Below are 27,483 nucleotides of genomic sequence, written 5' to 3'. Positions count from 1 at the left end.
TCAAGATTCCATCGTAAAATTATAATATTATACATTTACCAAAATGTTAAGTTTGACCAGAGGCCATTGCAGTGTTAAGATTATCAAAATAAGAATATACGATTGTATTCAAAGTTATTACAAACGAATAATATGTGTTCGATTGTTAGTCTTTCGTACTGAAAAAAATAATGTTTTGATATTATTTGATTTTGTAATAGTGCATTGCATAAAGTTAACGTTAAAGATATTTATGAAATGCATTGCACGTTTTACAATGTTCCTTTGGAATTTCAACTAAAGATGAAGAACTGGATATTCCATCATTGTATTGGATACCTATCAACTACATTAGTGTCCTTACAAATAACGATCTATTGCTGGGTCTTCCAAGTGCTCTTTCTAAATTATTAACATCTATTTTATCAGCAATGAAAGACGGTCTTTAAAGTTATTGTGAAACTGCCTATTCTAGAGTCGGCGTGAATCAGATGTGGATACTTAAAAATTCCAAAGATCTTTTAGAGTACATACAATCTAACTCTCTTCTATCTTGTAACAGTATTAAAACATTTGACTTTTCTACTCTTTACACAGGTATTCCATATTCCAAACTAAAAGACAAATTGAAAGAGTTGGTATTGCTTTGCCTCATAAAAAAGAATGGCCAACGTAGATACAAGTAACTTACCTACTTTGTAAAGGATCACTCTGATTCAAACAAAAAAATCTCTGAAACTGATATCAAGATGCTTGATTTCTTGAGTGACAACATATTTGTTACGTTCGGAGGACGTGTTTTTTAACAGACTGTCGGTATTCCAATGATGACAAATTGTTCCCCTCTTCTTGCTGACTTGTTTCTTTATTATTATGAGGCTGACTTCATGCAGGAACTTCTTAGTAAGAAAGATAAGAAATTAGCAATAGCCTTTAACTCTACTTTCCGCTATATAGATGGTGTTCTTTCCTTAAATAATTTAGAATTTGGTGACTATGTGGAACGCATCTATCGCATCGAACTAGAGATAAAGGATACTACAGATACAGTTAAGTCGGCCTCATATCTTGACTTACATCTAGAAATTGACAATGAGGGTCGGTTGAAAACAAAACTTTACGACAAAAGAGATGCTTTCCAATTGTGAACTTTCAATTTCTAAATAGCAACATTCCAGCAGCATCTGCATACGGGGTATATATCTCCCAATTGATACGATATTCCCGAGCTTGCATTTCCTGCCATGATTTTTTTGATAGAGGGTTGCTGCTCACAAAGAAGCTATTAAACCAATAGTTCTAAATAGTGAAGTTTAAATCATCCCTTAGTAAATTTTAAAGACGCTATCACGAGTTGATTGACCGTTATAGAATAACCGTTTCACAAATGATATCGGATATGTTCCTTACGTCGTAACTTCAATTCCCTTCCCTTTCATGAATGTGACCTACCGAATTAGACTATTTACCGGATTTGTTATTACATATTGTTAACACGACGGGTGCCACATGTGGAGCAGGATCTGTTTACCCTTCCGGAGCACCTGAGATCACCCCTAGTTTTTGGTGGGGTTCGTGTTGTTTATTCTTTAGTTTTAAATGTTGTGTCATGTGTACTATTGTTTTTCTGTTTGTCTTTTTCATTTTTAGCTATGGCGTTGTCAGTTTGTTTTAGATTTATGAGTTTGATTTTCTCTTTGGTGTCTTTCGTCCCTCTTTTGTCAAGTATTTGTTTTTAGTTTTGAATTCAAATGATATTTTTATAAAGGGAGCGTCGTTTATTCTTACATCGAGCTATTCATTTTAAACTGGAATCTTCACTGTTATCTTGTTTTAATCTTAAATGTTTTGTGTAATGGTTGAGCAGTACATGTATATCATAAAATTCTAACATGACGTCCTTCAGTGTTGTCAACAGTTAATCGGTTAACCATTTAACCGTCGGAAAAACCAAACTATTGAATACCACAAAAGCTGACTAACTATCCTGAGATGTCATAAATTTGTTTTGAAATCACTTATAAATGTTCATTGTCATACTAATTAATTTGAACTATCAACTGTTCATTATATTGATTACGAATATTAATCTTAACGACACCCCCATTTTACAGATTTTATCATTAGAGATACACCGTCTATCAACTCGTGTAAGCTGGTTAAATTTTATGATGTTCTTGATTATTTCACTTAGATATAATATTGCCTTTACCTCAATAGTCTCAGAAGATTGCAATACATTAATCTTAATACCGACTCAAAAACAATTAACGCAAACTTTGTGACGGAAATGCAAGTATATGCATTAACCGTGTGGTAAGAGTAACACGTTTCATAATGTGAAATTGAAACAGTTTTTAAACATAAGAGGGAATGACACAATATCTGGTTAAAAAATTGTCTATTTGCTGATCTTGCACACGACATATAAGACATGGTAGTATTGGATAATTCAAACAAAATTATCATGCCAAAACATATAAAAATTCTGGTACATTCTTTGTTAAATGTGGTGCATCCTTGAATTCATACTAGGCAGGAGCTTCGTCAGTGTTTGGGATTTATTCGTAACAAAATAGTAAAACATAATGTGTTATAGCATATTTAAATTCGTATAAAGTGGTCAAAATATTTTACAATATAAAAACAATACATAACAATTTAGACAAAGCTATTCTTGAAAAAAGTCAAGCATAATATTCATGCTTTTCAGCTGAAAGATAGTACATAGATTTCACATTACACTACTCAGCTAAGGACCTTTGGCAACACACTGATACATTTATACTTTTTGAATTACTAGTTACTAGAATTTTCTTTTTCTATAAAATCTTATTTGAAGACTTTTGAGTGAATATCATACTTCAAATAGCACAGTTGGCACACTCTATTTTTCATTTAAACGTATAGTTTGAGCTTACAAATTAAACTCTTCTCCATGGTAATTTCAATCACCTTTGGTTTTTGTTGAATGTGTTACTTTTTGAAGTACTCATACCTATATGTATAGGTCTGCTCCTAGTTGTAATTACAGATTCAACCTCTGAGGCTTGTTCTACATCACATACTCATCTATCGTTGACAATCATATATACTCATGTGCAAAAATATATCGTTTTATATTTTATTATCATCTGTTTCTCGTAGTTCTGCTAAAGTTGTAAAACGTACTCAGTTGGTCAACACGTGTTGTTGTTATGTTTGAATCCCCTATCCCAGATTATCATGTAAACCCGTCATTGTTTATGGTAAACACTATCAATTTGACAAAGCTTAATATTTTGTGTTGAACTATGTCATTGGTAGAACTACAGACATTATGATATTTTGTGTTAATGCAGTCTTAAGACTTCATGATCGTCTCTCATGCGAGTGTACGTTTTACGTAAAACCGAGTTAACTGTTGAAAAGAATATTTGACCCTCAACGGTCGTCAAATTCATACTTTATTTGGCCTTTTTAACTTTTTGTTATTGCTGCACGGCTGATGATTGTTTTTAAGACGACAGGCGCGTCTGTCGCAAACATAATTGTTTTAATCTATGTTGAGTTTATTGAAAGCAAACCAGTAATTCACCTTTAATTATATTTTCATCTTCAAGTTCATCAAAAGGAATACAATCTTAAACATTTATTTGTCGATATAAGAGATGTTAATTGAATTGTAGCATCTGTGCTATAGTGTTAAAATACCCAGCCTATGACCATGATAACTATTTGCAAACAACAGTTTTCACGAATGAACAACAACGATCTTATATCTCTTAATGAAACATTATTATTTCTTTGTCAATCTTCAAAAAAGAATCCAAACTTAAAGTTGTGAGTATCATTCAATGACCATAGTCTAAATACAGACCTATAGTTGTTAATGTCTGTGTCATTTTGGTCTCTTGTGTACAGTTGTCTTATTGGCAATCATACCACATTACTTTAAATAATATATACTTCATAATATCGCAAACAGTCAATTCATAAAAAAATACCAAATAATTACTATTGATGTCAACACCGAATTGCTGACTACTAAATTAAGTCTAAAATGCTAAAACTGTTTTCTTATTATTTCAGCATCAAGTTAATATATTCTGCCTTATATTTTGGTGGATCAATATGTGACCGGTTAAAATCTTTGTCATTTTTGTCGACGTCGTTATCTATGATACTTGGATTTTTATTTTCTCCAAAGGGGCGGTCAGGACATGCTTTCTCAAAAGGTGTTGCATTTTCATAGAATGTATTAGTATTGAGATAAACATGTTCTTCGTCAGCACGTTGTTGTACCATCAGTGTTGTGTACGGTTTTTCATACCCATCATCATAACCTTCTGAAGTATCCATGTTATTGTCGAATGATCTTGATGACTGTCCAGAAGACTGCGCGGCTGTATCTGTAGTATCAACACCGACTACATTGACTGTTGAAATAATCGAATTTTCATTTTCTGCAATCGTAAAATCGAATTATATAACATTTATGTTAATTAAAACACTTAAATACTTCTTCTATAACGCACATATAGTACATATAAAACATCAAATAACTAAATAAATGTAATTGTGTTTATTTCCTTTTATCAAGCTATTAATACAATAAATATTCCGAAGGTTAAAACAGTCCTCAAAGTCAGGAAACTAAATTTAATATGTTCAAATTGCTTAAGAAGTTGTTATGAAATTAATCTGACAGTAGTTATGACTGGGTGTAGGTCAACTACTCAGTCACATTTTGATTGACTAGGTTTGTCAGTTTCAGACTGAAGTTTGGTGGTTCTCTCAAAGCACTCTGGATCCCTTTGACAATTAAAAATGACCGCCACGAAATACACAAAAGTGCTGAAAATTGCATTGAAACATCGTTTAATCAAACATTATAGGATAAATTAAATTCGGTTTAGTAAAAAAAAATGTCAAACTCAGATGCCAATACTGACAACATTTATAATCAATAAGTTTAATTTTCATTGCATGTAAACACATCAAATATACACGGGACCAATAAACTTATAGTAACCATCTGCTATTAGCATATGTACCAACTTCTAGGTGGTAAATCACATGAAAACGATACTAATTTTGTTCATTAAGGTACCTTGCAATATTGTCTGTCTGTAATCATCTTCATTTATCTCTGTATAATGACCACTTTCGATAATATTTGCCTCTGTAGTTAGGACTTGTGTTGGTGTTATTATCCTAAAATTAATACAGATGTACATGGAACTAAAATTGAAATGAGGAATGCAAAATCTTTTACAGACTATAAAAGAAGACTTTTCATTCAAAACCGAATATTGCTCATGCGGAAAAGTATAACAGATCCTTTTCTAATATTGAATTCAAATAAAACTTTTTTGTTATAATGTTCTTGCTACCTCAGGAGAAACCGTTTTTCGCGATCATCATTCCGTCGCCGATCAGTCGATAAAACTTACTGTTATTGTTTTAGCATTAAGTTAAAATATTCTGTCTTAATTTTGTTTTTTCAATGTGAGACCGGTAAAAATCATTGTCCGTTTTGCCGTTATCATTATCAATATAACTTTAATTCGTATTTTCTTGATCACCATTTTCGTAAACCTATTCACCATGGGTTTGCGTTAACAAGTGAAGTACCTTTTGTTCTATATACAAAAAAAAAAAATGTTCACGCGCTACTTTTAAAACAAATGATGTTTATAGTTTGAAAATGTCTTGTAATGAGAGACCAATTTTCCTCGTCAGCACGATTTTGTACCACCAGTGTTGTGTATGGTTTTTCATACCCATCATCATAATTTTCTAAAGTATTTGTGTGATGATCAGAAGATGCTGATGCATTTTCAGAAAACAGGGAGACTGTATCTTCATTTCCAACACCAATTATATTGACCATTGAAATAATCGAATTATCGTTTTCTGAAATAGTAAAATCGCAATATATAACATTCATATTACCAACAACATGTCTATATTTCCCAAAAAACTAACGCTAATGTTACATATAACATATATTATTACAATCCCTAATTAAATAAAATTGGAGTGCGTTTATTTGTTTCCCTTTTCTAAAAAAAAAGTAAAATCACAAAAAAAAAACTGAACTCCAAGGAAAATTCAAAAAGGAAAGTCCCCAATCAAATGGCAAAATCAAAAGTTCAAACACATCAAAGGAATGGATAACAACTGTCATATTCCTGACTTGGTACAGGCATTTTCTAATGTAGAAAACGGTGGATTGAACCTGGTTTTATAGCTAGCTAAACCTCTCACTTGTATGACAGTCGCATCAAATTCCATAATGTTGTGACCAATGCGTGAACAAAACAAACAGACACAATAGGTAAAAATAGGGGTACAGCAGTCAACATTGTGTTATCAAATAAAGGCAATAGTAGTAAAACCGCTGTTTGATAGTCATTAATCGATTAAAGTAAACAAATCCAGGTCACAAACCTAAACTGAGGGAAACACATCAACTGTAAAAGGAAAATTGCGAATGACAGAAACACTGAACTACTGTACAACTAACGCAAACACACATAGAAATGGTGTTTTTTTATTACGAAAATGATGTGTTGAACTTGGTTTGATGGTAGCAAACCCCTTGCATATATGTTAAAAATACCATTAAAATGAAAACATCACATGACAGAATACAGTATAAATAAACAAAACATGCGGAAGAGAAGTCAGGACAGAAACTCCCATCAATGAATAATATAATAGTATATATTATAACGTGTACACAACTGTAAACACTTTCTACACACAGTAAATCACAATATGATTTAAACTTTGCATCACATTAATGTATCAACGTCACAAAAAGTGACGTCGTAGGTATATTTCTAAAAATATAATGCAAATTTGGGATTAAGTTTGTAATGATGTTATTCTATGTATTTTCTAACCAATACACGAATATTAATGCATCTGAGATCCTCCCAGTTTTTGGTGGGGTTTGTGTTGATTAGTCTTTAGTTTTCTATGTTGTGTATTTTGTACTATATTTGTCTGTCTGTCTTTGTTAGCCATGGCGTTGTCATTTTTAATCTATGAGTATGACTGTCCCTCTGGTACCATTCGCCCCTCTGTTATACTATTTTTGGTTCTATTATTTGTATTTCTGTCATGCCGACTTTTCTGTGTGAAAACAAATAAATCTTGTGCATATATTTGATTTCAAACTTAAAATCATATAAATACACTTTTAAATGCATATAGAATATAAAAATAAAATGCAAACCACAAACGATAAGACGTAATACAATATAACCAGGCTTACAAAAACACGCCATAACTAAATACATGAATGTTGAATCTATAAATAACGAAACACGTCTAATAATTATGCAACTGCATTCTAGGCAAAACAGTCATATTCGGGAAAAGGTCACACTCAGTACTTAGTAGATAGACGAGGCAGATGGTAAAAGTTTTGTCAGCTAGTTAAGACACAGATATATCGTATGGTTTAACTAATTCCTGATGGTGTCCATAAAATTCACGGTCCAAATGTGAAATGTACTGCATATTTGTTCAAATCAATAATTAACTGGACTGATGAACTTTATTGACCAACTTAAATTAGCATATGCACCAACTTTACGCTAGTAAATCGCTCAAGAACGTTACCATTGATTTTTTGTTTTTTATTCTCACCTTCAAAAGTGGTCCGTCTGTAGTCATCTTCAGTTATCTCTGTATAATGAACACTTTCAACACTACTGGGATCGGTTGTAATGATATGTGTTGATGTTATTACCCTGAAATTAACACATATTTAAATTAAACACACATTGACACGAGAAAAGCAAATCATAAAAAAACTTTCAAAAAAAGACTATCAATTTTAAAACGACCATTTCTTATATCTAAGGCTCTGTGTTCTGTTTCAAGATATTGAATTTAAGTAATATTTTTTACTTTATTTCAAAGTTTTTAGTTCCACAGTTATTGCAACCTCAGGTGTTACTTCTTTGGCGATCACCAAACCATAACTGATTAGTCAAGTTCACTTTCACCTTAAGCCAAATTTACTAAAAAGAATATAAAACGTCAACAGTATGTCAAGTTTCATGTGAAAATGTTGACTAACCTAATTGTTGCCTGGTCAGGACAGATTGTTCTATCTTGCCAAAGCTGCCTGTATTACGTTGATTTTGGCCGATGCTACAGTAAAGAATATTATCCTTGGTTTAAAATTTGCATAAAATTGATAAATGTGCAAATAACCTGAATTAAAAATTGTATAACAGAAACTGGTTGTGCTAAATATGTTTTCTTCTTTACCAAATGTTTACAACCCCTCTAATATAAAAATGAACAAACAAAAATGCACGGTATAAAGATCGATAGATTCCGCCAACTTCGCCGAAGTTTCTCTGGAAAGTATTCAAAATAAGTTTTCTGTCTTTCACAGTCTTACCTTTTCTATAGTAAGTTTTGTCTGTTGTTTTCATTTTTATCATTTTGTCATTTGGGGGTTTTAATTGTTTTTCTATGTTATTTGTCTTAGATTAATGAGTTATAAAACAAACCTTGGATTCGTTTGTTTGTATTTAATTAACAAATTGTTCAATACAGGTTCTCCTTTATTTATATCATTTTATCAAATTCAGCCCATTCTGATGCATTTAAAATGTACTTATCAACAATAACATGTATCTATGGTTCAACACGTCAAGCACTGTTCCTTTATACTACCCCAAAATGTATTTAAACGTAATTAAAAGAGACTCTTCAATGTAGGGGGAATATTATTTTCTTAATTTGAGAAATTAAAAATAAATAAACATTTAAAACGAAGAACTGACATACCAATACCATGAATACCCAATGTAAATTAAAAAAGAAGGAAGACCTGTATAATGAAAAACTTTATTAGCTTGTACTTTATGAAAATATACATTATTTTAATAACTGTATTTCAATAAATCTTTGATAAAGTTATGAATATATTTTTCATAATCTATAATAATGTATCGGTAATTATTTATACCGATCATCAATGCTAAGTTTATGAACTCAAATAAATGACCCGAAAGTTTATGACGTTTGGCTGGGTCTAAATGGAATTATATTTTATTCTTCTTAAAAATAGAAACAAACCTGTTTTTCTTCTTCTGTCTCATGTACCCTTTGATTTTCACATATGAAACAAAACATATATAACATGTATAATGTGTTAGTGATAATACACATGTAAATACAGCATCTATATTACTTGATTTAATTTCTGTTACCAGCCAATACTATGCTTACTTTTATATATTTTCTTTGGCATTTAACTTAACTGTTTTTCATATCAATTTCTTTATTCTCTATCACTGTTTAACGTTTTCATTATATAGTGTTAATTACAAACTATTTAAATTATTTCCTTTTTTTCTAAACATGACTATAACGTTACCTTCAAGAACTATGTTTTGACCTTGAGTTCAGTTTTTTAGTGATTTTACTTTTTAAGAACTTTATTTTTAATGTGTAAAGACTTCACATACACACTAATATTATATTGATATCAAACAAATAAGTCAATTACATGCATATTTTTAACATCCTGCTGCCACAACAACCCTAAAAACAATGGTAAAAGGGTTTAATTGCCTTCCAAAAATAGCCATAGTTTTCTTTTAAAAGTATATTTATATTGTCGATGATTTTGATAATGCTGCATATATTTCAAACATTTGCCAGATCCGTACCTCAATCACTCGTACTTACGAATACATAATCCAATCCCTGATCCTATGACTGTAATAGTAACCCCTAAAACTAAAATGACGATGCCTTGGGAAGATGGTTCTTGGTGGACTGATTTGTTGTAAGCTGAAAAGTAATCATATGGTAAATTCAAAAAATCAACTACGAGTAATATCGGTCGAAACAACTAAACGTATAATATATAATAAAATTACTTTTCAAATCTGAAATTGATTATGTTCATGTAAAAGACATTCATTTATTGTGCAAACCTTTTGATATTAACTCAATGAAAAAAGTTAAATCAATGATATGTACCTATTAATCACATTATGTTAATCATTCATGTAACATGTTGCGTCCTCGATGCTCTTCAACTTCGTAATTTACTTGGCCCTTTTAACTTTTTTGGATAGGGGCGTCACTGATGAGTCTTTTGTAGACGAAACGCGTGTCCGGCGTATATACAAAATTTAGTCCTGGTATATATGATGAGTTTATTTACCAATAAGATTGTTTTCATAAAATACTTTCAAGTAATTATGTAAGTGATTACTGAATATCAAAACATATTGCAGCAAGATGGCACGAGACAAAGTTGTTTGACGCATAAGATGATAATTTTAACATGTATCGTTTACTTCCATAGAAAATATCGTCTACAATCATGTTAATGCTTGCTAAATACCCATACAACTTTTAATCTTCAATCTAGTGTTTTTTGTGTAACTGTCTTTTGCTTTATGTGTTTCCCGTTGATTAGATATTGAGTGGTTGATAATGCAAACCACTTCTATGTAATAGCAAGAACCATCTTGAATCTTGTTTGTCACTGTTGATTAACTTTGAATTCAAATCGGAAAGTTTTTTTTATCAAATGTCTACAACATCTAAATCTCAAATACATCTTTCTTTTTTTTAATTAGTAAATTCTGAATAATTTCTTTCGAACAGCAACTTGTAATGTTATCCATAATTATTTTAAATAAATTTCATTGGGTTTAGTAATATAATGTTTATGAATCTCGTAAATCATTTTTAAACAAAACAACCAAATAAAAAACAAAACGAGAATCGTATAAATTCAGAAAGCGTGGACTTTCGTGGACAGGATAATTGTTTCATTCTAAGACTTCATACACTACTAATGTAGGTTCAGATTTCAGACAAGTAATGATTAAAAGTATGAAACCCATGGTAAATTAACAAATAAGACAACAATATATGTTTTGGTATTAAATATAGCACTTTATAAAAAAATAATACGTTTATAAATATTCATCATGTTCATGGGCCATTCTGAACCAATTTGGGATTTTGAAAAATATCTAACGTTTAGATCCGCCTAAAATGTTGAAATCAAGCATTTGCCCGTCAGGGTAACTTCTTTTGTTATTGTCTTCTATATATACCTTTTTGGAATAACACCAAACAACCTTGTATTACCATGCTATGAATGATTGGTATATTCATATATTTACTCAATATTACTTAGTTAATTACCTAAGGTCATCGCAGCAATGACAGAAGTCTTGTTACTTTCACCAGTTTTATTTCTAGAGGACATCCGAATTAAATATCGAGTGTTTGGAGTCATTTTATTCAGAAAATTTGAAATCCTAGTCTTCATGTCATCAATAATAGGTCCTGACCGTGTCCACATTTCACCGGCTTCCTGTTTGTATTCTATGAAAAACGTCTGAGGGTCTCCACCGTTAAATCCAGGGCTCCATGATACTGCTAGCTGTCTTTCATATGGAGTAACTGACACATTTGTAGGAGTTTGGGGACATTCAGCTATACAGAAAAATTAACACATGCTAAATAAATTAACTTAAACACAAGAATTTTTTCAAGTACTGTTTCAGATTACAACGTAGTTAATGTGTAAGACATGTAAGACAAACGATACCGCTTCCGTTGGAAGAAATTTCTTTTGGCGTGCTTTAAAATGTTAGAAAGTTTACAATATAACAAAGATCAGAAGTATGTATCAGTATAACTGCATATTATGGCCTTGTTCTATCATATACGTTGCCTTGGCCATTATAACCTTAACTCGGACCCAATTTTTTAATGTCTTTGCATTATACATAACTGCCTTTATAAATGTGCTAAAACAACCAATACAGTGACAAACACATCTTTGGATAAAACAACTGCTATAGCGATCAATAAAAACTACAAACACAGCTTTCACACGATATATTTTAATCGTTGGCTCTGTAACATAGATAGAAATTTACAGTTAAAAAACTATTTAATGAATAAAACCGCACAGAATCAGAATCAGAACAAAAATATTTAAATTGTGTATTGACATGAGAAGGACAATTGTCAAACTAAACAGATTTTCATCAAAGTTTGAGTTATAATTGTAACAAATTGTTTTATAATCAAGGTATTATTGTTAATATATATTTGAATGTTCTGCTAAGTTCCATAGACTAAAATTCCAAATCTTCGTATTCATCGTTGAACATATTGTGTAAACTTTTGCAAAAAGTGAAACAGCAGTTAGTACCGATCTTCAAGGAAAATTCAAATCGAAAAGTTCTTTATCAAATGTCAAAATCTAAATCTCAAATAAATCTACCTTTTTTTTATATAGTGAATTCTGAATAATTTCTTTCGAACAGCAACTTGTAATGTTATCCATAATTATTTTAAATAAATTTCATTGGGTTTAGTAATATAATGTTTATGAATCTCGTAAATCATTTTTAAACAAAACAATAAAAAATAAAAAACAAAACGAGAATCGTATAAATTCAGAAAGGGTGGACTTCCACTTTCGTGGACAGGATAATTGTTTCATTCTATGGCTACATACAGTACTAATGTAGGTTCAGATTTAAGACAAGTCATGATTAAAAGTATGAAACCCATGATAAATTAACAAATACAACAAGAATATATGTTTTGTATTAACTATAGCACTTTATAAAACAATAATACGTTTAGAAATATTCATCATGTTCATGGGGCATTCTGAACCATTTTAGGATTTTGAACATTGGGTCCCTCCTTATAACACATACAAGGACAACGTAGACAATACATTGTCAGAAAACCTTAAATGTCTAACGTTTAGATCCAACTAAAATGTTGAAATCAAGCATTTGCCCGTCAGGGTAACTTCTTTTGTTATTGTCTTCTACAGGGTTTCCCCTGGGTCAATTATTTTTTTCGCCACCTCTTTCTCCAAATCAATATATTTTTCGCCACTTTATTATTTTTTTCGCCAAGTAACATAACTATATTTTTCGTTTAAAATTTTTTTTTCTTACCCCCCCCCCCCCTTTTCCCTTAAATAAGGTGATTTAGCCCCATTGTGTCTATGATTATTCTGTCACTTATTTTAGAGTTTACATTTAATGAATAAACACTAAACATTTACTTTCTTTTCTTGACCATCGTAAATGAAAAAGTTGAGACTTAAACTATGCTTGAAACACACGTGTCACTCAAATGACTTTAAAGTAGTCTCCCTAATCATTTACCTATATTTAAGTCAAAGGATAATTAAAGTTTTGAATCGGAGATTTTTCTTGCTTTTGAAAATTTTTCGTCACAACAACAGCTTTCTTTTCTAAACTATCTTTAAAAGGAGAGGAGACGTCAAAAGTTTGCTTCAAACACGTGCGTCGCAAAGTCGTAAATAAATTCTGTATGTGACATTTAGTGGAAGCCATTTAACCATATCATTTTGTCAAACAATTCAATCAACACCTTTATTAATAAGTCCTTTGTTGTCGATAGCTATAAAATGCAATCAGCTGATTATTGATTTTTTGTCCAAATCTTAATGAGGTCAAGGTGAATTCCGAGTATTGTCTGATCGGGTAAAGTCCGAGAAACTCGAAAAAAGTAAATAAACAAGATGGAGGAAAATAAATCGTTCTATATATTTCTTTCGCCAAATTCTTTCGCAAATGACGAATTTTTATCGCCACAATTATTATTTTTTCGCAAATTGCTAAAATGGCGACCGCCAGCGGAAACCCTGGTCTTCTATTTATACCTTTTAGGAATAACACCAAACAACCTTGTATTACATGCTATGAATGATTGGTATATTCATATATTTACTCAATATTACTTAGTTAATTACCTAAGGTTATCGCAGCAATGACAGACGTCTTGTTACTTTCACCAATTTCATTTCTAGAGGACATCCGAATTAAATATCGAGTGTTTGGAGTCATTTTATTCAGAAAATTTGAAATCCTAGTCTTCATGTCATCAATAATAGGTCTTGACCGTGTCCACATTTCACCGCCTTCCTGTTTGTATTCTATGAAAAACGTCTGAGGGTATCCACCGTTAAATCCAGGGCTCCATGATACTGCTAGCTGTCTTTCATATGAAATGACTGACACATTTGTAGGTGTTTGGGGACATTCAGCTTTACAGAAAAATTAACACATGCTAAATAAATTAACTTAAACACAAGAATTTTTTCAAGTACTGTTTTAGATTGCAACGTAGTTAATGTGTAAGACATGTAAGACAAATGATACCGCTTCCGTTGGAAGAAATTTCTTTTGGCGTGCTTTAAAATGTTAGAATGTTTACAATATAACAAAGATCAGAAGTATGTATCAGTATAACTGCATATTATGGCCTTGTTCCATCATATACGTTGCCTTGACCATTTTAACGTTAACTCGGACATAATAGCGATGTTATAATGTCTTTGAATTATACTGCCTTTATAAATGTTCACAGAAAAGCGCCTCGCACTCCTGAAAGGGTTAGTGACTACTTATTAAGGACTACTAGTTTGATGATGTTAATAGGACTAGCCGTCCCCAAACAGATATTTCGACCTATTTACTGTAATGCAATTGAAGAAACCAATAATGCTGCATGTTCGAAGGCAACAGTAGTATACCGCTGATCGAAAGTCATCAATCGATTTAGAGAAAACTTATCCGATTGAAACACATCAACTATAATAGGAAGGCAACGAAACAACAGAGACACTAAAGTGCAACAAAAACAAAACGACAATATAACACACACAGCAACGAAATATAAATAACAACTTCCTATTTTCCTGACTTGGTATTGACAAAATGGTGAATTGAGTCTGGTTTTATGGCTAGCCAAATCTCGCGCTTTTATTCTCCTTTCGTTTTTTATATGTTTTGTCATTTTAATTTGCCATGTGATTATGGACTTTCCGATTGGATTTTCCTCTGAGTGCAGTATTCTTGTGATTTTACTTTTTAGTGGTCAAAATAGTTTATACTGTTGCAAACAATAAATAAAAAAAAATGATGAATCACATTTAACAGTTCAAAACTTAAAGCATGCATCGAAGTGCTGATAACCACAAAAAGTGTCAAAAGTAAATCCAAACACGTTGTTTTACTACCAATTTTACAAACAATTGTTGACTAAAACAGATTTAAACTTTGTACAATCGCTTAAGTTTTCTAAAAATTGCAGAATTTGTTCAGTGAAAAATGAACAAAATTGTATAACATATATTGGAGTACTATATTTACGCGAGTTTCCCATTACATCAATAGTTTTAGGACGTTATTTGTCCTTGGTCAATATTGAAAAAAAGTATTTTGTAATGTTTTGTGAGTTCCCTGTTTTTTTATACAACATAAAAACGAACAATAGAAACATGTCATTATCGGGGTTTTAGACATCATACTGTAATCAAAACTAATAGGACATGCAAAATAATGTCCAGATAAACAAAAGGAACTCCAACAGATACCTGCATTTAAGTAATTTGTTGTGTGACCTACATTTAAATTACGTTTAGTTTTTACTTACTAAGTAATTATTCGTATCAAACCTTTGGGCATGTTTTTCTTACATTTGTCTTAGTCTCTCCTTCCGATGACCTTTTATTTAACCCGAAAAAATCAGAATATCCACACTCTATTAGCAATATGACAAGTGAATTTCGTAGTGCTGGACCTTCAAACAAACAATACCGTATTTTTGTGTATTTTTTCCTCATTCTTTTCACAATTTTGTACTTTTCCTATGTCAATGTCTCAGAAAAATTGGTTCATATGTATTTCCCCTTTGTACTGTCATGAATAACTCCGATATCGGCAGTTGCATAGAAGTTGTTTAAATTTCATTTGCCCTCCTATAGGTCATCCTTTATAACATCCACTCAAACACTTTGTGTGTCAGGAAAACTTGGAATATATGATGATTAATACTATTTTGCAACTCAATTTTACAATTGTACTCACCTAAAGTTATCACAGAAGTCACAGACGTCTTTTTGCTTTCACCAATTTTATTTTTTGACTATACCCGAACATGATATCGAGTTTTGGGATTCATTTCATTTAGGATTGATGACATCCTATTATGTATGTCATCAATACCAGATTCAGACTGCTGTCTCCATATCTTTTCGGCTTCCTGTTGATATTCCACGAAAAATGTCTGCTGATAACCCCCGTCAAATCCAGGTTCCCACACTACGTCCAGATATTTAGCATATGGAATTACTGACACAATGTGTGGAGGCTCGGGACGACCTGTTTCAAATACATTAACATAACTTACAAAAGAGGGACGAAAGATACCAGAGTAACAGTCAGACTAGTAAAACGAAAATAAACTGACAACGCCATTGTTAAAATGAAAAAAGACAAACAGACGAAAAAGAGTACACATGACACAACATATAAAATTAAAGAGTAAGCAATACGATTCTCAACGAAAATTGGGGGTGAACTCAGGTGCTACAGAACAAGTTTGAGGAGCAAAACAACTATTTAAAGGTATCAGTTTGTGATGTTACCAAAGGGTTTAATCTTATTAATATTGCTATTAAGTTTCAGTCATAGTTTCATCATATAAAAAAACAAAAACAAAATGATCCTAGACAAAAACAGTTTACAAATATATCATAGAAAACTTAAGACCGAACATTACAAATGAAATCAAAGAATGGAAGGCTATCAGATTGTGGAACCCTAAATACATGATTCAATAACTGATGCTTGATTTTCACTAATGGACATGCTTGATAACATAACGATGCTGTCTGATAAAAAAAAATGAAAATTCCGATATTGCCTCGTTTTGCCTCCTCATTAGTTGTCCATGTTGTGTTTTGTGTACTAATGTTTGTCTTTTTAATGTTAGACTTTTCTATCTTAGACATTGCGTTATCAGCTCATTTCGATTTATGAGTGTCTATGTCTCTCTGGTATCGTTCGCTCTCTTTTATAAGACTTTTTTGAAGAAAAGGTATTCGTATCATTGAAGCAAACTGTATCTTGAGGTGAACATGTTACCGCTTGATTTTTATATATTTATATAATGCAATACCACTAGCTGAATGCTGACATAGTCCATCGTTACCCAAATAGTGTATGTTGTTGCTTTCAACATAATCAAAAACAAGTCGAAAAGGATGAAGATTTAGATTTTATCGTATACATGTTGCCAACTTACACTTTGATGTTACCTTTACCGTAAACGCATTACACCCTTTCTCGTTACAAGCATTAACTGTATAATTTGTAAAACCATCTATTTCATCCAGTGTCAGTTGGAATTTTATGTTTGTAACAGCTACTGTAACTTTTACACCATAGAAAATGTCTTGCTTTAAAATCGTTTTCTGTATTCCCTTTTTGTTCAGAGGCTTTATACTTTTTGATATAGTTGTTTGTAATGTGCCATATTTATTGTATACAAACACTGATACATCCATCTCCTGACCGTAGCAACCAAATTGAATTGGATCATTTGCATTTATAAATACCGGAGCAACTGAAATATAATGGATAAAGAATAGTTTTGTTGTTTTATTGATGGCTTGTATACTAGAAGTCGATTTCAATAAATAAATGAGCCCGGTCATGGACGCGTGACGTTGTATCACTCATTTGTGACGACATGTATTTGACGTTGATGTCCGATCAATGGTATATTCAAATACTAAGGAATAGGAACAAAGGAATAAGTCCATATATTTACACATTATGAATGTTTATATCTTTTGGTGTATACTATTTCGTTGTTAATATATATGACGTTATGGAGTGGTATTTTAACGTAACAGCACAGTTCCTACAGTAAATTTCTCAAATATATATTTTATCTACTTAATTGATATACTTCATACAATGTTTCCTTGTATTATGACATTTAAATCGAAGAATAGTTTTAGAAAATGTACGAATCGATGGGACCGTATTTACTAACGTTTTAAAAGTAATCATGTTTATGGTTCAACACACAGATTGTCTTTTAACTGTTGATATAAAGAACGGCAAATACAAAATGTGTCTTTGAAAAAAGTATATCAATATTCTAAGAGATTTTTATCATAAAAAAAAATAACTCAATAAAAATGTGCTTCCGTATTCTTTTAATTGAAGCATTTACATTGATGCATAATGAAATCGTCCTTGATATTAAACGAAGAACATAACCAAACACCTATCATACAATTGTTATCAATATGGTCGTTTAATACACATAAAAACTAGTGTGTAAATGTATTACCTCTATTATGTATGAGAGCTGATTCTTTCTGGTATAATCTACCATTTGGACCATAAATACCATTTGAAGTTTTGCATTTGTAAATGCCGTCATTTTCATATAACCTGCTGCTATTGTTGGGTTCCCGAATGCTCAATGTACCATTAGGTGTCCCTTGAATTTTTCGAATATGTTCCTTAAATTCAGACCAGTGCTGCCAATTGGCAAACGTATAATTATCAGGATTTCCACTCGGATTACAGATAAGTATTAGTCTTTTTTCAGTGACCTCTCTCTCTATCATAACAGCTGGTGAATCTGAGGAACAGATGAGAAAGTTATATCGATTTGACCACATTTATTTAACATTAATTTGATTGCATTCTTTAAAGAAAGATTGTATTTTTCATTTCATTCTCAATATTAAAATAAAAATTACCAACCTCGTTAACGCACAATTTCAAGGAAACAAATAATAAGTTTGACATACATTTGTAAACTCTTAGATTAAAAGTCTGTGTCATGTCCTCGTACAGTTGACTTGCAATCCTCGAGCTATAACGGGTATTCTCGACTTAATGCAACTGCATTTTAACATTATATAGAGTCAATATGAAAACACACATTTTTTAAAAGTATTTTACTACATTACGTTGATAGCTAGCTTCACCTTATTATGCACGTTATGCATACTAAAACATAACATTACATATGCAGGAAACAACATACTGAAACCGTTATGCATTTCTGCTTGTTATCATAATTGTTAAAGAGATGATTTCTTTATGATGTACTTACACTGAATATCCAATAATACTTTACTTGACAGAGGATTGTATAGAAAGGGACTGTAGCCAGAACATCCAAAAGATTTCATGTTGTCATTCCTTTATGGTATAAATGAATACCTCAAATGACCACTTCCAATTCTTTTAAAGTGTAATCCATTTATGTTCATAAAGAATTTCATTGTCGGTATTTCACTTCTAAAATTACAGACGATTTTGAGGTATTTTCCTTCAACTCCACGAACTACTTTCTCTCCGTTTTTTATGACTGTGTCCCGTACTTTTATCTCTGAAGATGTTGATGATAAATCTAATCAAATACAATCAATTATGATCTTTTATAAATACAAATGATCTGTAACGAATTACCAAATATTGTAGCACAAGCTATAGAAGATTATGTTCCACTGGTTTATGACGTAAAAAGGATTAAGGATGTTCGTTTTTCTTTTTCTAAGTAAAAGGGTTTTTCAAAGACTCTTATATAGTGAAGGTGTTTAAATAAAGGAATTAAAAAAATCAGATCAAGGGTCCGTGCGCTTGTTTACCTTCTTTGTTAATTCTTCAGACATTTTAAATTGGCACCTTTTTATTCCAAAAACTACGAAAAACTAACAAGGATTTGATACGATTTGAAAAACAAATATGGGTTTTAAACTATAGGTTATAAATGTTGAAATGAAGAGTTGGGGTCAGCGGCAATTTTTTGTATGGTACTGCATGGATTAAACCAAAGGATTACTAATAAATGCCATATATTATAAATACACATCCTTAACGATTGTATATAGAAGATTTAAATTGAATCACAAATGGGTAGTGATTACACATCCTTACTCTATTTATGCATTGTTATGTGAGTCACTTTGTTTTTGAAGAACTTTCAACTATATTGGCAACATCATATATAATTGCGATTATATTTATGGAGAAACTTGAAGCATCAGCGGAGAACATCAACCTCTTGAAAAGGAGGTGGTTATCCTTTGTCCATAAATATCGCGGTTATGAGCACATTTGAACATATTAACAATAAGTACACAAGGTAGTTTTTTTTTATAGAAGCCGTCGAGAATGCAGATCGAGTAATGTCACAAACGGTGTGAAAACCCACTACCCTCAAGATAGTTGACCGCTACGGAATATCCGTTTCACAGATGGTATCGAATATGTTCCATATGTCGTAACTACAATCCTGTTCCCTTTCTTTTTTAGTCATGGCGTTGTCAGTTTGTTTTAGATCTATGAGTTTAAATGTCTCTCTGGTATCTGTCCACCTCTTTTAGAAAACTGTATACCTTAATGATATTCAACTGTATACGTTTTCGGCTTTCTAACAATTATGTTCTGAGCGTGACTGATGAGTATCTTATAGACAAAACAAGCGTCTGACGTATCAAACAATAAGCCTGGTACCTGTCTTATATCAACCTTTGTAAAATTTACAATAATATATACCATTTGAAATAAATATATGATGCTTTTGAAAAACAGAAAAAAGGTGAAAAACATTAGGCATTTATTACTTTGGTCAAATAATCTAGACAAACTTAAATGGTATAAGATAGAGATAAATGACCTACTTTCTCCATCATTCAACTTATTCAGAAAAAAAATAAAACTTGAAGTCACTGATACATGACTGAATATCCGAGTTTAATACGGATAGGTTATGGGTTAAAATAACAGTATGGTCACCAAATGAGACAACTTACCTGAGGCAGAAAGTACGCATATTACTAGCAACGTCAAAACAAAGCTGACTTCATTCATTTCTGTAATGAAATTATGTTTAGAAGAGATATGATATTGGTTAAGTGTGTTCGTAAAGCTGGTGGATTACGTAATATGATTCGGACGCTTTAAGTCTTTACAATTTTGTTTTTACGTGGATATCCTTGAAAATTGTACCAAACTACAAATCTTTTTATGTGTTGGTGACATAGTCAGATTAATTTTAATTTTGTTAGTCTGGTGTATATTACCAAAATTTCGCTGCTGCTGTTGATTTGACGGTTGGAAATCTCCATTTTACTGTTTCAGCTACGCGCCACCAGTAAAACTGCATTTGCGACCGTCAAATTGGCAATTTTCTAGCATGTAATTTATTCCATTTACAAAAAAACTGATAGTTTCAATTTGAAACATTCTTTCATACAAAGTTAATTCCAACAATTTACTTTATTACCACTTACCCGATTTGATTGGTGTTTGTTTTCAGACTACAGAACTTTAATAATTGCGAGTCACAATAAAACACATAATTTGGTATATCCATAAAATGATATTGACAACGAAATAAACATTAATGGACTGCTTGATGCTATGGTGATTACTCTATCTTCCTGAATTGTTATTCAAGGATGTACAAATACAAAACAATTGATAAAACAAATTTCAATCTAACCAATAGAATAATTTTTCCGTAAGTGAATTATCAAAAACCCAATTGATGTAGGAAATTATTAATCGATTTGAAGTGATTTATGTCGGAATTAAATGGAAAACGTGGATGAAGTATTTATAGTTTGATACATCATTCCCTATACAGCATATACATGTACATACTTTCAAACATGTCTCTACATTGAATTTTAACATACATTTTAGATGAGTGCTAAACGAACCATGAATTGTCGGCATGTTGTCAAGATTTCATCGAATAATTATAATACTATACATTTACCAAACTGTTTACTTGGACCAAAGGCCAGTAGCAGTGTTAAGACTATATAAATAAGAATATACAATTGTATCCAAATGGTTTCAAATGAATTATATGTTTTTAATTGTTCGTATTTCTTATTAATTAACGTTAATTATATACAATGCACTATTAAAAAATCAATCTGTATCGTAATTTAATTTACATATTATATTGCCAAGACCTCAATAGTCTTAGAAGTTTGAAATAGTTTAAACTTGATGTGTACTCAATAACGGTTAACGCAAATTCTGTGAAGGAAAGTCCTGTAATCTATATGCATAATACCGTGAGGTACGATTAACACGTTTAATCATCTCAAATTGAAACAGTCCGGAGGATTTTAGACACGCCATATAAGATTGGTAGTATTGAATGATCTATAAAAACGTCACTATGACTGCTCAAACAAAATTAAGTAATCATGCCAAAGCATATAAAACCCTGGTACATGGCTTTGTAAAGATTGTGCATCCTTGAATTCAAACTAGACAGAAGCTTTGTTAGTGTTTGGGATTTATTCGTAAAAAAATAGCAAAACATAATGTTTCATATCATATCCAAATTCGTATACAGTGGTCAAAATATTTTACAATATAAATACAATACATCAAAATATAGACAAAGCTATTCTTGTTAAAGTCTTACATGATATTTAAGCATTTCATCTAATTGATAGTACACAGAGTTCATATTACACTACTTAACTGAGTTTATATTACAGCTATCAACATTCAAACGTGTTTGTCACGCCTATCACCTAAGACGATAACAATCAAAACCAAGGAGTAAACAAAGACTCACAAAACCAAAGGACATTTACATCAACAGTTATTCTAAAATTAAAGAAACTGATTTGCAGAATGATGACTTTTGAAATTACTGGCTTCAAGAATTATTTTTATCTTGATAGACGACTGTTTATGCTGTTATTGATTAAAACGCATAGTTAAATTCCTCTCCCTCATGCATTTCAATCAACCTCGTCTTCAGTTAAATGTCTTTCTTATTGAAGTATTAATACCTATAGGTCAGCTCCTAGTTGTTTTTACATCTCCAACCTCCGAGGCTTGGTTTACATTGCATATTCACCTATGGTTGAAAATGATATATACTCATGTGCAAAGATATATTGTTTTGTATTTTGATATCATCTATTTGTCGTATATTTGTAGTACTGTAGCAGTTGATAAAAGTCCTCATTTGGTAAACATGTGTTCCTGTTATGTTGGATTCATCTATCCCGTCATTTTCTGAAATTCCGCCGATGTTCAAGGTAAAATCTCTCAATGAAATCAGACTTACTACATACTGCTGTCCTTTATCGTTGGTAGTAGGTAAAACTACTGACATTTTAATATTTTGATATTTTGCAGTCTTAAGAATTCTCCATCATCTATGAGTTATAGAAGGACTGAGTGACACATAAGCTTTTTATATTGTCTGACTTTTCAGTGACATTAAACTTGTTTTAAAATTGATAGTTATCACATACAGGTTTGCAAGTATAAGTTCCATCGATTGACCTTGAAAGTTGTAAATCGAAAAGCACAAAAACAAATTTTTATCAATGACTATTTACGTAAAAACGAGTAAAGAAAACGTTCTGTAGTAACACCTCGCTACCCACACTATTTAGCAGATATTCGGCACAAACAATAACCTTTCTAAGAAAGAACTAAAAGCCGTAAAAAAAAGTCTAAGAAACAGGAATATGGCAGTTGTGGTCAAATAGTTCTTTTTTTTATGAATATAGCCTTTGTGTTCACTTTTGTTGCACTTCTTTGTTTTTGTTTTTCCGGTTTTCTTTTTATAGTTAATGGGTTTTCAACTGTTTTAAATTGTAACCCGGATTATTTTTTTCTCAATGGAATTATGACTATTGCACAGCTGTTTAATACTTTTGCCTACATTTAATAATTACACAGAAATAGTACAAAACTTAATATTGATCAACAATACTTCTACCAAGGAACTAGATCCAAATGCTGTGTAAGTGGTCGGTAAACAAGTTTTGCTTTTTTTTTTCTATTAACACCATAAATCCAGTTTTGTTTTGTTACACTTTACCACATCTTATAATTTTAAACATACATATCAAATATAACACAGATACATTTGATAAGGTATTTAGACGTCCAATAATTCTCTTTGTACATTGTATCATAAAAATGGAATTGTTACGATAACAATACTATAATATATACATATATGTGTTTACATATATGTGTTTACATATTTGAATTGTCATATTGTGTTATCAAAGTTAACTATTTGTAAACATGACCGAACGAATAACTGCCTGCAAAAAGAATAGTAGCTAATTCCCGAGATAGTTCAAATTTGTTCAATTCCAATGATGGTAACGAAAGCATTTAAATATGTTATGTTCCGACAATTGTAAACGTCACTTCTTAGTAATTGAGTAAAGAAATACACACTGCGAAGTGAAGGTCCATTATCATATTATCACCAAAAAAGGAAATTATTAATAGCAAACTAGAAACTATAATTTGTCGAAAACCTTTGTTTCATTTTCCCGTATGAAACTGAATTACTTGAACTGTATTTGGCAAAAATCTTTCCGAAATGTTTTATCCCTAATGCTATTCAACTTCGTTCTTTATTTGGTCTTTTTATCTTTTTTTTTATTTGAGCGTCCCTGATGATTCTTATGTAAACGAAACGTGCGTGCGCAACTACACAATGTCTATCGTTGTATATGTGATAAGTTTATCCAAATATACAAAAGAATGTCTAGCGCTATAAAACCAGGTTAGGGGGAGGGTAGGGATCCCGCTAACATGTTTAACCCCGCCACATTATTTATGTATGTGCCTGTCCCAAGTCAGGAGCCTGTAATTTAGTGGTTGTCGTTTGTTTATGTGTTACATATTTGTTTTTCTTTCATTTTTGTTTATGTAAATTAGGCCGTTAGTTTTCTCGTTTGAATTGTTTTACATTGTCTTATCGGGGCCTTTTATAGCTGACTGTGCGGTATGGGTTTTGCTCATTGTTGAAGGCCGTACGGTGACCTATATTTGTTAATGTCTGTGTTATTTTAATCTATTGTGGACAGTTGTCTCATTGGCAATCATACCACATCTTATTTTTTATATTAATCCACCATTTTCTACATTTAAAAATGCCTGTACCAAGTCAGGAATATGACAGTCGTTGTCCATTCGTTTTTGATGTGTTTTGTCATTTGATTTCGCCATATGAGTAGGGACTTTCCGATTTGATTTTCCTCTGAGTTCAGTATTTTGGTGACTTAACTTTTTATAACTGTTTTAAAAATTTGTTTATATCATTTATTGACCTATGCATAATGTATGATACTTGCAACGTAAAATATAGGTCCTTTTAAAGGTTGACAAAAGCAACTGTGGATAATATTGACTACAATAGAAGTTCAACTATGGCTACGGAATCATTACATTGTCACCGATGAGTCTTTCGTGGACGAAACGCGCGTCTGGTGCAAATGTACAATTTTAATCCTGGTATCTATGATGAGTTTAATTGTACGAACATAACTATAATTCTGATATACAAGATAACATTTGTTGAATCAAGCTTGGTTTATTCTTTATAACCTAATGTTTGAAATGTATGCATTTCTCTTTTTTTCTGTGATACTATTATACAAACTACTCCAAAATATTTCACGCATACACAACTATTTGTATTATTATCTAACTAAGTAACTAATAATTTTAGTATATATTAAGACAACGTAGGTAAAAATAGGGGTAAGCAGTCATTTCTGTGTCACACTCTCAAATAGAAAAAAAACACCAAAACAATTATTTAACAAAGAAGCGCAAAAAGCAATTATCATATTTAACAACCACATTCATTGCTTATTTATATATGTATTTTAATCAACCAAAAATGGAATGAAATAGTAGAAGTCATGTGACTGCATTCACATCAATTTTACTGTAGCGTCGTATGTTTTACGTTATAATGTGAATGTTTAGATTTTTAAAGTTATTGTCGTTCACATTAATTTGACATATCAATTGTCCAGTATATTGAGTACTAATATTATATTTGAAAACACCGAAGTTTTATAAAATATAAATAACACAAAGGCAAACTCAAAGACGAAAAACGCAATGTGAATGAAATGCACATGCATAATACCGGTTGGTACGAGTAACCTTCTTATTCATCTCTAATTGAAGCAGTCCGCATATATTTCTGAGACATCAGAGGAAATAACACAATCACTGGTTTTAGACTTTGTTTACGAGACGAGACTATTTTGATTTTCTTAGTATGAAGTTTAAAAACGCCATGTGAGATATGAGTCTTGGATTAGGATTTTTTTTTACTATGGATTCTCGAGGTAAAACATCATTACCATGCCCAAGTATATACTTCCACAGCACACATAAATAATACTTTTTTTTTTGTATTTGGTATAAGTGATGCGTACTTAAATTCAAATTTGACAGGAGCTTCGTCAGTGGTTTTGGTTATACGTAACACATTAACGAAACATAATGTCGTATATCATATTTTAATCTTCAAATATATTATAACACATAACATTATAGACAAAGCTTTTTATAAGTAAAGTCTTGCATAATATGTATGCATTTCAGCTTGACGATAGTACACTACTTAGCTTATGACCTCTGGCAAAACACTGATAAAATTGAGAAAGGAAATGGTGAATATGTCAAAGCGACAACCACCCGACCATAGAGCAAACAACAGCCGAAGGCAACCAATGGGTCTTCAATGTAGCGAGAATTCCCGCACCCGTAGGTGTCCTTCAGCTGGCCCCTAAAATATGCATAATAGTACAGTGATAATGGACGTCATACTAAACTCCGAATTATACACAAGAAACTAAAATTTAAAATCATACAAGACTAACAAAGGCCAGAGGCTCCTGACTTGGGACAGGCGCAAAATTGCGGCGGGGTTAAACATGTTTATGAGATCTCAACCCTCCCCCTATACCTCTAGCCAATGTAGAAAAGTAAAACAATAACAATACGCACATTAAAATTCAGTTCAAGAGAAGTCCGAGTCTGATGTCAAAAGATGTAACAAAAGAAAATAAGTAAAATGACAATAATACATAAATAACAACAGACTACTAGCAGTTAACTGACATGCCAGCTCCAGACCTCAATTAAACTGATTGAAAGATTATGTCTTCATCATATGAATATCAGGTACAATCCCTCCCGTTAGGGGTTTAGTATCATACTATCATAAAATATATGAGAAGAACATAACCCGTGTCATGCCAACAACTGTTTTTTTAGAAATAAATGTGTTTAGTTCCGATGCAAAGACCCTATCAGTGAATCAATGTTAAAGCCAAAATATGCAATCTTTAATGACCTGACAACAGTATCGTAACTATATCCCCTTTTAATAAGTCTATTTAAAGGTTTTGTTAGATTCTGAGGAGAATACTGACATTTTTGTGCTTTATAAAGAATATTTCCATAAAATTTTGGATGTGAAATACCTGAACGTATAAGATGTCTGCATGTTGAGTTATATTTACGTTACATTTATTCGTTTTTAAATTACTAGTAACTATAATTTTTCTTTTTTATATGTATTGTTATTTGAAGATTTTTGAGTGAAAATCATATCTTAACTAGCAAAGTTGTCAGACACTGTTTTTTAAAAAGAAAGTTTAATTCTACAAATTAATTTCTTCTCCGTGGGAAATTTCAATCAACCTTGATTTCTGTTAATTATTTAACTTATTGAAATACTCATACCTATATATATGTATAGGTCTGCTCCTAGTTGTAACTACAGCTCCAACCTCTGAGGCTTGTTCTTAATTGTCAT

General features: G+C 31.5%; 1 protein-coding gene across 1 annotated transcript; it reads right to left on the bottom strand.

Moving 5' to 3' along the window:
* Positions 1-3,927: 3,927 nt before the first annotated feature.
* LOC139503283 (uncharacterized) lies at positions 3,928-21,375 on the bottom strand. Its single transcript, XM_071293045.1, has 12 exons — positions 21,140-21,375; positions 20,660-20,719; positions 18,957-19,254; positions 18,178-18,474; positions 17,119-17,439; positions 15,900-16,193; positions 13,781-14,074; positions 9,073-9,792; positions 7,624-7,727; positions 5,688-5,877; positions 5,072-5,175; positions 3,928-4,424 (listed from the first exon to the last, which is right to left on the bottom strand). Exons 8-12 carry the CDS (start codon positions 9,093-9,095, stop codon positions 4,042-4,044), a joined length of 804 nt encoding a protein of 267 aa, XP_071149146.1. The 5' UTR covers positions 9,096-9,792; positions 13,781-14,074; positions 15,900-16,193; positions 17,119-17,439; positions 18,178-18,474; positions 18,957-19,254; positions 20,660-20,719; positions 21,140-21,375; the 3' UTR covers positions 3,928-4,041.
* Positions 21,376-27,483: the final 6,108 nt, after the last annotated feature.

This window comes from Mytilus edulis, chromosome 14 (assembly GCF_963676685.1).
Source record: "Mytilus edulis chromosome 14, xbMytEdul2.2, whole genome shotgun sequence".
Classification (NCBI taxonomy): Eukaryota; Metazoa; Mollusca; class Bivalvia; order Mytilida; family Mytilidae; genus Mytilus; species Mytilus edulis.
This window is presented reverse-complemented; position numbering and strand designations above follow the sequence as displayed.

Excerpts from the sequence above, each read along its gene's own strand:
- LOC139503283 (XM_071293045.1), bottom strand. The coding sequence starts at position 9,095 with ATGAGACAGAAGAAGAAAAACAG. Across the intron at positions 5,878-7,623 it reads CAGACGGACCACTTTTGAAG|AAAACGATAATTCGATTATT; the intron begins GTGAGAATAAAA and ends TTACTATTTCAG. Across the intron at positions 4,425-5,071 it reads CAGACAGACAATATTGCAAG|AAAATGAAAATTCGATTATT; the intron begins GTACCTTAATGA and ends TTACGATTGCAG.